The sequence below is a fragment of the Paracoccidioides lutzii genome (assembly GCF_000150705.2).
Source record: "Paracoccidioides lutzii Pb01 unplaced genomic scaffold supercont2.22, whole genome shotgun sequence".
NCBI lineage: Eukaryota > Fungi > Ascomycota > Eurotiomycetes > Onygenales > Ajellomycetaceae > Paracoccidioides > Paracoccidioides lutzii.
This window is the reverse complement of record NW_015440968.1, coordinates 67995-78715: the sequence shown is the minus strand read 5'-3', so window position 1 is coordinate 78715 and position 10721 is coordinate 67995. Positions and strand designations below refer to the sequence as shown.

At 48.3% G+C, this 10721-nt stretch overlaps 3 protein-coding genes across 3 annotated transcripts; 1 reads left to right on the top strand and 2 right to left on the bottom strand.

The window, feature by feature from the left end:
* Nucleotides 1–1361: 1361 nt before the first annotated feature.
* PAAG_12335 (hypothetical protein) lies at nt 1362–1629 on the bottom strand (the record flags this gene model as incomplete). Its single annotated transcript, XM_015847838.1, has 2 exons — nt 1362–1383; nt 1421–1629. 2 exons carry the CDS (start codon nt 1627–1629, stop codon nt 1362–1364), a joined length of 231 nt encoding a protein of 76 aa, XP_015702529.1.
* A 105-nt stretch (nt 1630–1734) lies between these two features.
* On the top strand, nt 1735–6795 carry PAAG_07102 (pentafunctional AROM polypeptide; the record flags this gene model as incomplete). The annotated part of the gene is made up of 4 exons (XM_015846126.1): nt 1735–2325; nt 2414–6529; nt 6612–6656; nt 6751–6795. The coding sequence occupies 4 exons, from the start codon at nt 1735–1737 to the stop codon at nt 6793–6795; spliced, it is 4797 nt and encodes a 1598-aa protein (XP_015700561.1).
* A 1025-nt stretch (nt 6796–7820) lies between these two features.
* PAAG_07101 (hypothetical protein) lies at nt 7821–10143 on the bottom strand (the record flags this gene model as incomplete). Its single annotated transcript, XM_002790819.1, has 2 exons — nt 7821–9421; nt 9522–10143. 2 exons carry the CDS (start codon nt 10141–10143, stop codon nt 7821–7823), a joined length of 2223 nt encoding a protein of 740 aa, XP_002790865.1.
* Between the last annotated feature and the right edge of the window lie 578 nt (nt 10144–10721).

The window sequence follows — 10721 nt, the reverse complement described above, 5'->3', positions numbered from 1 at the left end:
CTGTCAGAGGATATATACAACTTTGATGAGACTGGCTTTGCCATGGGGCTCTGTGCCACTACTAAGGTCATCACTAGTGCTGAGTGCTATGGCCGGGCAAAGCTCCTACAGCCTGGGAATCATGAATGAGTGACTGTGATTGAGACAGTCAACGCGTCAGGATGGGCCCTATCCCCATACATCATTCTCAAAGGGCAGATCCTACAGGAAGGCTGGTTTGATGGGCTCCCAGACAGGTGGAGACTTGATATTAGCCCTAATGGTTGGACTACAGATGAAATAGGAGTCAAATGGCTTACTAGGCTGTTTGTTCCTGCTGCAAATCCACGCAGGGTTGGCACTCATAGTCTTCTTATTCTGGACAGGCACAGCAGTCATCTTACCCCAGAATTCAATCAAATCTGCAAGGATAATGCTGTTATATGTCTTTGCATGCCACCTCATTCATCACATCTCTTACAGCCACTAGACGTGAACATTTTTGCAGTCTTAAAGCAAGCATATGGGGGTCTAGTTCAACAGCAAATGCGGCTAGGATTTAATGCTATTTGGAAGACAGATTTCTTAGAGACTTATCCTGCAGTGTGCACTGAAGCCTTCAAACTGCAGACTATTCAAAATGGCTTCAAAGCTACTGGAATAGTGCTCTTTCAACCTGACTACATTCTCCAGCAGCTGGATATTCAACTCCAGACCCCTACCCCCCCACACAGCAGCTCTAGCAATTCAACCACATCCTGGGTGCTTCAAACACCTAGTAATCCCTGGCAATTACACCGGCAGGCAAATAAGATCAAATACTTAGTGGAAGGTCAGCCTCAAGGCTTTGTGGAAGACTTTGACCAAATTATCAAGGCCTGTGAACATGGAATGGTCAGTGCCACTATTCTAAAGAAGCAATACCAGGATATATTCAACGCGAATGAGATAGAGAAGCAAAAGCAGACTAGATCTAGATGTCAGATTCAACATGCAGGGGGTCTCACTAGGCAGGAAGCTCAGAATCTTATTATTCCACCTGCTGCACCTGTTGAACAGTCTGTCATTCAACCTTCTGAGCCTGCAGTCTCTGGGCCTAGGCCATGCTCAGGAGCACCACAGCGGTGCAGCAACTGCAATTTACCTGACCATAAGAGAACAAGATGCCCTCAATCTAGTGTAATTTAATTTAATTTAATTAGGGGGGGGTGGGTGTAGATATTTCAGGTTAAAATCTAGTTAGTTGGGATACGGTGGTTTTGGTGTCTCGCTCGCTGGGGTGTCTCGCTCGGTGTGGAATTACGTTAACTAGTTAATTACTTATAACTCTTATCCTGCCTCGCGTAACTAACTCGGCGGACAAAATTGAGTCTCAGCTTGGGTCAACAACCGACAACCCACGACCTGGAAGAGATCGCCTTAAAAGAATTTGGCCACTTACCACTGTTCTTCTGTTCTTGTGTTCCCAATTTCTGTGTGGCGACTCTTTAAAACACCAGCCCGTTGCTTGTTCATCCGCTGCTTGAAAACTCCCCGCACGTCGGCTGCTTTGACAGCATCTGGTGTCACTACATTGCTCAATTGACTCAGACTCGAGCTACAAAATACATCACGAGCTGCAGCATTGCCAATTGTCACTGATTCCTTCATGCGAACGAGGACGTGGCGAGGAAGAATCCAACAACGCCGTTCCGGTCTTCCCATCCGTTCATAAACACCCATACTCCTTTACCTTCCCCAGATTCATAACCAACCATGGGAGTTCCAACCAAGATCAGTATTCTTGGCCGCGAAAGCATAGTCGCTGATTTTGGCATCTGGCGGAACTATGTTGCTAAGGATCTATTAAGCAGCTGTGCTTCCTCAACCTACATCCTAATTTCCGACACGAACTTGACACCCCTCTATCTCGCAGGCTTCCAACAGTCCTTCGAAAATGCTGCAGCGGGACTTTCTCCCAAACCTCGCCTTCTTACCTACGAAATCCCCCCCGGTGAATCTTCAAAATCCCGGGAGACCAAGGCGGACATTGAAGACTGGATGCTTACCCGTCAACCTCCATGCGGGCGAGACACTGTGATCATTGCCTTGGGTGGTGGCGTTATTGGAGATTTAATTGGATTCGTTGCTGCCACATATATGCGTGGAGTTCGCTTTGTGCAAGTCCCTACAACCCTTTTGGCCATGGTCGACTCGTCGATTGGTGGCAAGACTGCGATTGACACCCCAAATGGCAAAAATTTAATCGGTGCTATCTGGCAACCGCAAAGGATCTATCTGGATATGGAGTTTTTGAATACGCTACCCGAAAGAGAGTTTATAAATGGCATGGCGGAAGTGATCAAAGTGGGTGAATTACTCTTCTACAATTCCCCTCTTTCCCTTTATTGCAAGCCCCTTTTAATTTCCACTGCTGACTTGTGGGTGCCCATAGACTGCTGCAATTTCCAGTGAAGAAAAGTTCGCGGCCTTAGAAAATGACGCTGACGTCATCCTAGCTGCTGTAAAATCCAAAAACACCCCGGAACGACTACGATTCAGTAACATCCAAGAGACCCTGAAAAGAACAATTTTATCCTCCGCAGAATTTAAGGCCCAAGTTGTGTCAGCGGACGAAAGGGAAGGCGGACTACGCAACCTCCTGAATTTCGGCCATTCCATCGGCCATGCTATAGAAGCTATCCTAGCCCCGCAAGTCCTACACGGGGAATGTGTTTCCATCGGAATGGTCAAAGAAGCCGAACTGGCTCGCCATCTTGGAATTCTAAATAACGTTTCGGTAGCTCGCATTGTAAAGTGCCTAGCCAGCTATGAGCTGCCAACGTCTCTCAAAGATGAACGGATAAAGAGGCTGACCGCCGGCAAGCATTGTAGCGTGGAACAAATAATCGCCTATATGGGTGTTGACAAAAAGAACGACGGTCCAAAGAAGAAAGTCGTACTTCTCTCTGCTATTGGACGCACTTATGAGCCCAGGGCGTGTACAGTGTCGAATGAAGATCTCCAAGTTGTACTTGCGCCAAGCATTGAAGTTTATCCAGGTTTCCCAAAATCTCTGAACGTCACCTGCACACCCCCAGGATCGAAAAGCATCTCAAATCGGGCCCTCGTCCTTGCGGCACTTGGGTCAGGCACATGTCGCATCAAAAATCTCCTACATTCAGACGATACTGAGGTTATGCTTACTGCCCTTGAGCGTTTAGGGGCCGCCACATTCTCATGGGAAAATCAGGGTGAGGTGCTCGTGGTCAATGGCAACGGTGGTAGGATGGTGGCTAGCCCTAAAGAATTATACCTAGGAAACGCTGGGACGGCCTCACGGTTCCTGACTACGGTCGCTACTCTCGCCCAAAATGGGAGTGTCGCTTCAAGTGTCCTTACAGGAAATGCGCGGATGAAGCAAAGGCCCATCGGCGATCTAGTTGATGCTCTCAAGGCCAACGGGGCTGATATCGAGTACCTCGAAAATCCGAAGAGTCTTCCACTCAAGATTACTGCTTCTGGAGGTTTTGCTGGTGGGGAGATACGTCTTTCTGCCAAAGTATCATCTCAATATGTTTCCTCATTGCTGATGTGCGCTCCCTATGCAAAAGAGCCGGTGACTCTACGTCTTGTGGGTGGCAATCCTGTTTCTCAACTTTACATCGACATGACCACCGCTATGATGAGGTCGTTCGGCATCGACGTAAAAAAATCTGAAACGGAAGAGCACACTTATCATATCCCTCGTGGTGTCTATAAAAACCCTGCGGAATATGTTGTTGAAAGCGATGCCAGCTCGGCCACATACCCCTTGGCGATTGCGGCTATGACGGGCACTTCCTGCACCGTCCCGAATATTGGTTCCAAGTCCTTGCAAGGCGATGCCCGATTCGCCATTGATGTGTTGCGACCTATGGGATGCACCGTGAATCAAACAGACTTCTCAACTTCAGTGACTGGACCTGCTGGTGGAAAACTCAAATCAATTCCTACCATAGACATGGAGCCGATGACTGACGCGTTCCTTACTGCTTCAGTCCTTGCTGCCGTGGCGAGAGGTCAGGGATCGAATCACACTACACGGATATGCGGTATCGCAAACCAGAGGGTCAAAGAATGCAATCGAATTAAGGCAATGAAGGATGAACTTGCCAAATTTGGCGTCACTTGTCGGGAGCATGACGATGGTCTTGAAATTGATGGTATCGACCGTTCGACTCTGTGTCATCCGCCAGAAGGCGTGTTTTGCTATGACGACCATCGCGTAGCAATGAGTTTCAGCATCCTTGCATTGGCTGCGGAGCAGCCAACGCTGATCCTTGAAAAGGAATGCGTAGGGAAAACGTGGCCCGGCTGGTGGGACACCCTAGCTCAGACTTTCAAAGTGAAGCTGGATGGAAAGGAAGTGGAGGTGGAGGAGAAAGCAGAAACGAATGGCGTTGCTCATGTGGACAAATCGGCTGCATCTATTTTCATCATCGGCATGCGAGGCGCAGGTAAAACCACGAGTGGCGTATGGGTTTCCAAGGCACTTCAACGACCTTTTATAGACTTAGATGACGAGCTAGAAAAAAATGAAGGTATGACGATTCCCGAAATGATCAAACAAAGAGGCTGGGAAGGGTTCCGGGATTCTGAACTCGCACTTTTACGGCGTGTAATGACTGAAAAACCAATGGGATACATTTTTGCCTGTGGTGGAGGTGTTGTTGAATTGCCTGAGGCTCGAGAACTACTGACCCAGTATCACAAAACCAAGGGCAATGTCATACTTGCGATGCGAGACATTAAAGAAGTTATGGATTTCCTCAAAATTGACAAGACACGCCCAGCCTATGTGGAGGATATGATGAGTGTCTGGTTGCGTCGAAAACCATGGTACCAGGAATGTAGTAACATTCAGTATTACAGCCGGATAACGCAACCCGATGGGATGGCGCAGGTACTTCATGGCTTCAATCGCTTTTTGAAAGTTATAACTGGAAAATTGGACAGCCTTGCGCAGATGAGAAGGAAGGAAAATACTTTCTTCGTTTCGCTAACCTTTCCCGATCTCACTCCAGCTAGCAATATCCTGAAAGAAGTTACGCTGGGCTCAGATGCGGTAGAACTTCGTGTTGATTTGCTCAAAGATCCACAATCTGACAGCGAAATCCCCTCTGTGGACTATGTTGCTGAGCAAATATCCGTGCTACGAAGTCGGGTCTCAGTTCCTCTTGTGTTTACCATCCGCACAAAGAGCCAAGGAGGTCGGTTCCCAGATGATGCATACGATGCTGCCCTGCGGCTCTACTGCCTTGCCATTCGGATGGGGTCTGAATTTGTGGACCTTGAACTGTCATTCCCAGAACAGCTCCTGCGCACTGTAACTGAAATGAAAGGTTTCTCGAAAATCATTGCCTCTCATCATGATCCCGAAGGACTATTGTCATGGGCGAACGGATCATGGATTCAGATCTACAATAAAGCTCTTCAGTATGGAGACGTGATCAAACTTGTTGGTGTTGCAAAAACACTTGACGACAATGCTTCCCTGAAAAAATTTAAAACATGGGCAGAAGCAAAACACGATGTTCCCTTGATCGCTATCAATATGGGCTACAAGGGCCAGCTAAGCCGGATCCTTAATGGCTTCATGACACCGGTATCCCATCCCGGCCTCCCCTTCAAGGCAGCCCCTGGCCAACTATCCGCCAGAGAGATCCGAAAGGGTCTGTCCCTCATGGGTGAGATCAAGGCAAAGAAATTTGCCGTCATAGGCAAACCCGTCTCCTCCTCCCGATCTCCAGCAATGCACAACGCTCTCTTCAAACAAATGGGTTTGCCACATACATACGGGAGAATAGAAACAGACAACCCGGAAGACGTTAAGGAATTCATACGATCCCCAGACTTTGGAGGCGCCTCCGTCACCATCCCCTTAAAACTAGACATCATGCCCCTACTCGATGAAATAGCTCCAGAAGCAGAAATGATCGGAGCAGTCAACACCATTGTCTCCGTCCCGGCAGCTCCAGGCGACAAATCCCAATCTTCACGCCTCATCGGCCGCAACACAGACTGGCAAGGGATGGTCCGCTGCCTAAGTGACGCAGGCGCATACTCAGCTGCTACCCCCACCACCTCCTCTGCCGGCCTAATCATCGGAGGCGGCGGTACCGCCCGCGCCGCCATCTTCGCGCTGAACAGCATGAGCTACTCCCCCATCTACATTGTAGGCCGCTCGCCCGAAAAGCTGGCTTGCATGGCCTCCTCGTTCCCTGCAGACTACAACATTCGCATCGTGGATGACGTAAAGGCTCTGGAATCTCTTCCAATGGTGGCAATCGGGACGATACCGGGTGATAAGCCGATCGAACTGCATATGAGAGAAGTGCTCTGTGAGATTTTGAGTTTGTGCGAGAAGGCCAATGTAGAGGCAGAGCGCAGGACTGGCATCACCCCAAAGCGTATTCTGCTCGAAATGGCATATAAACCTTCTGTCACGTCGCTAATGAAGTTGGCTAGTGATGCGGGGTGGACGGTTTTACCGGGTCTGGAGGTTTTGGTTGCCCAGGGAGTGTATCAGGTTAGTACAACTCTTGATTTATTCGTTTCTATTTTATGGTTTATTGAATATGGCTAATTTTTGGCGTGCGTTCTCCGAACAGTCTGAATACTGGACCGATATTACGCCCGTGTATGAAAATGCCAGGGTATGTCTCGTGTCTTCTCTCCTTGTTGAGCTATCCCTCTACTCCTTCATCAGCATGCTTCTAGAAAACTAACCGATAATCTCCTTCTATGCAGAAAGCGGTAATGGGCGTATCATCGAGCGATGATATCATCTCGTAAGACGGAATGCAACGTCTCGCGAGCTGTGCGGACTCTACGTGAAACAGTTTGAGTCGAAATTGGGATGCCGAGAGCTGGAAAAGATTGCACTTTTTAATACAAAAGATAAAGGAGATAGATGATTTCAACTTTTTCCTAATTACAAATTAAAAATTTCAACATCCAGATTTATATAAAAGAACAATTTCTCTTTACCTGAGCGTACTGGGTGTCCTGCTGTAGGTGCGTGATTATCTCTGCCTGGCATCTCACATTATCTGTCAGATATATTCAACCACCTTCTTTCTCTCTTGGTTAAAGACTTGATTTATTAAGTTCTAATAATGCTGTTGTCAGCAGCACTTACATGTTTTATTTGTTCCTTTTTTCGGGGTATATACTGTTGGGCACTGGTTGCCTGGGCGGCCACTCCACCGCACGTGATGGGTTAACCCTATATAGTTAGCTAGCTTCGACCACAACAATAACAAGATCAACCATCCCACATGTACGTGTATATGCCTTTTACTAGTTTTGCCCAGCCAGTACAGATCCGTCAAGAAAAAAAGACAGAAATAAAAAGCCTTCTTCTCAAATTATTCACCAATAAAACTTCGTTAAAAAAAAGACCCTAGAATGCCCTTTCGTTTCTCAAGGTAAGGTTAAGACTCCCATGGAATGCATGCTGCCAATATAGCCAGATATTGAACACAAAAAGCTGCAATATACAGAGAAGGGGGGGGGGATGGGATAGTGGGAGTAAAAGTGAAGCAAGAACTTTAGTAAACCATAAATGACCACAACATCCATATCCATATCCATATCCATTCATACAGGCAGGAGCACATTCGACATTCCAAAAATGCGTCCCTCCCTGATGATAAAATTGCAGTCTCCCGCTGATAAGTAAGATGCACAACCACAACCCTCTCGTAACCGCGAACACCTCACCATGATATAAGCATGAAATCCCTCCTCTCCCCCAAAACATACTCACACCCCTCATTCCCCTTTCCCACCTCCTCCCCACTCCCTTCTCCTTCTCCTTAATCAGCCACCAATGACGCCTCCCCATCCCCATTCCCCTTCCCTTTCCCACTCTCACTCCGCACCTCCCTCTTCTTCCTCTTATAAACCGCCATCCGCTCCTCCATCTCCCTCCGCCACGTACACTCCTCCCGAAACTCACAAATCCCGCATTTCCACGCCTCCATCACCTGCACGCCGCGCGCCGGCCTTTGCCCGCGCCACCAGCGCATTTCGTCAGCTAGGTAGTTGTAGAGGGAAGGAGGGTTGAAGAGGAAGGAGCGGCTGCCTCGGTATTGCATTTGTTCATCGGAGGTAGTGGATGGGGTCATATAGGTGACTGTTAGGACGGGGGAGAGGAGGGTTGTTAGGGATGGGGTATCTTGGAGCAGGTTGTTGGTGGGTTGGGGTTGAGGATGGGGTTGAGGTTGAGGTTGAGATTGATATGGCATAGGTATTATTGTTGGTGGTGTTTTGGAGTTTCGGGGGAGGAATGTAAGACGGAGTTGAGATTTCATGAGCTTCCAGAGGCTGGAGAGGCAGTTGTGTTCTAGGAGCATGGTCATTGAGTCTAGGCTGCTAGTGGGCCGTGATCCTTCTCCACCGGCTTCTGCACCTGACGATGGAGGGTTATAATCCGCGTCTAAATCATGTGACGCGTCGAACAATTCCTCATCAAGGTCGCCTATTTGGGCGAGGAAGGAGTCAGAGAATGGCTGCTCTGTTTGGAGACCATATCGTGAAGCGATGGCTTCGATGGTGACATCGTCTGTGGTAACGAGTCGGGTGAGGAAATGGTAGTATAGCTGTAGTTGGACGTGGGTAGGACGAAAGCTGGTGCTGCTGACAGAGGGAATGGAACCACTGCTTTTCCCGCGCGTCTTGATGTCCGTGAGGTATATCTTCCCCTGAAGACTTGAAGACGTTGAAGGTGTCGTCGCTGAGGGGGCCATGTTTTGTTCAGAAATCGGCACTCCTATGTCAGACAACCTTCTCCCACCACTAGCCGGAGATAGGAAGAATTCCGTAATGGAAGTCTGGTATTCCGGAAACAACGATTTAGAAGTTCTAAAATCCGCATAATGCGCCTCCGCTAATGCGTCTAGCTCATGGTCGGGACACTCGTAAGAGAGTTGGTCAATTACTCCCGTCACGATTTCTCCATCGACATTCCCCCAGACTTCGAACTCCCTCGTCATCCCCGAAACACGGAGCGTACGTAGCCCCTGTATAACATTCCAAAGTCGTAAAGCCCATCCGTCTTCCTTAGTCATAACCTCGACAGGAACGGTTGTATGGACCTGTTCCTCCAACTCTTTATGCACTATGGTCCCCTGTTTCATAGCCGGTGTAGCCCTCTTGCGTCCAAATTTCGTCAATGTATACCAATACTGTAACTCGCACCAGGCAGGAGACACCAAATCCGTAACCGACAGAGCCTTTCTTGGCCGGGTTCGGAACCGTTCAAGGGGGGATCGCTTATCTTGAGCAACCAGACCATTCGAATCTCCATTCGCACTCGCCCTCTGTATATTCTGCTCCGCGGCTATCTGCTGCAACTCCCGCTCCCGATCTCTCTGTCTATCCTTCTGCCTACCTTCGGGTGAACCTTCGTGCTCAGCTAAACGCTTGATTGTCAGAAGAGTCAGTCTTCTGACAGTCGCTCCTAAAAAAGAGATCAAAGGGCAAAGATTGGACGAAATAAGATAGCAAGAACGCACCACCCCAACGGCCAATCCCCTGCTCCATGCTTCCCCTACCCCTACCCCTACCCCTCCCATCGGTAAACAAACGCATCCCCCACCCAGTCCTCTGTGAACTAAAACTCCATTGTATCCTCCCCAAAACCTTAGGTGATCTGCTACTCGACACACCCGCATAATCCTCAATATCCGGCAGCAGTAAGACGGGGGTCTTCGGTAGCTGGTCGGTTATCTCAGCGGCAGCAGCCGTCGCGAGAGAAGCACTGCCGTCTCCACTCGCAGAAACCGCGACAGGTGCACGGGCAGGCGTAGCAGCTCCTGAAGAAGAACCGGGAACAGTTCCTGAATTCTCGTGATCCGCTCTAATCTTCGCCAGGAGCAGATTCAGCACCTCTATCTCGTCGGGGGAGAAGTCGGATCCGTAATCGCTGCTCGCTGGGCTGTCGAGGCTATTATCGCCTATTGGTGACTCTGCCTGTGATGCTAATGCTGTTGCCGGTGCTAATCTTAGAGGTGGAACCGTGGTTGAGACTGAAAGCGGGGCTCCTAGGAGCCGCTGCGGGAAATGTGATGCTGGAGCAGGAGCGGGAGGCGGAGGCGATGTGAGGGCGAAATTCTCTAGAGGGACCGGCTGGTCCATTTAATAGAGCCGCAAAATGTGCTTACCATGGTGATTCTCAATTATTGTGTGGCAGCTGGTTACCTGAGAAAATCACCTGGAGTTATATCGAAGGTGTACATAGTAACTCTGCTTTCGTTCTTATTGTTGCTGGTTGCAACAAGTTTTTAATTCAGTGCAACACTATTAACTAGATAAGGTTAGTAACTAAGTTAAGGGATGCTTAGTAACATTATGTTGTAACGTAATCAATAAGCAAGTCGGCGACATAAGTGAGTCAGCCACTTTCCTCTCCACTGTACAACAAGAATGCCTTCAAAGTCTCAACTATAAAGAAAAACTAGCAAATTACATTATAAATTATTTCCTATACACTTAGAGCATGTATGGGCAATATGCTCAATAATCTCACATACACTACACTGTGGTGCTGCACATTTTTATGATCACAACTCAGCAGTATTAACTACTCTCTGCTCTTATTTATTGACTTTTTGTATATGATTCAAGTCTTCTTCAATTCTCAAAGCATCTTTTTGAGCTACATACATACAGCCTTTTTCTCATTTCTTCTTTTGTTTAGTATTTGCAGCTCTTAA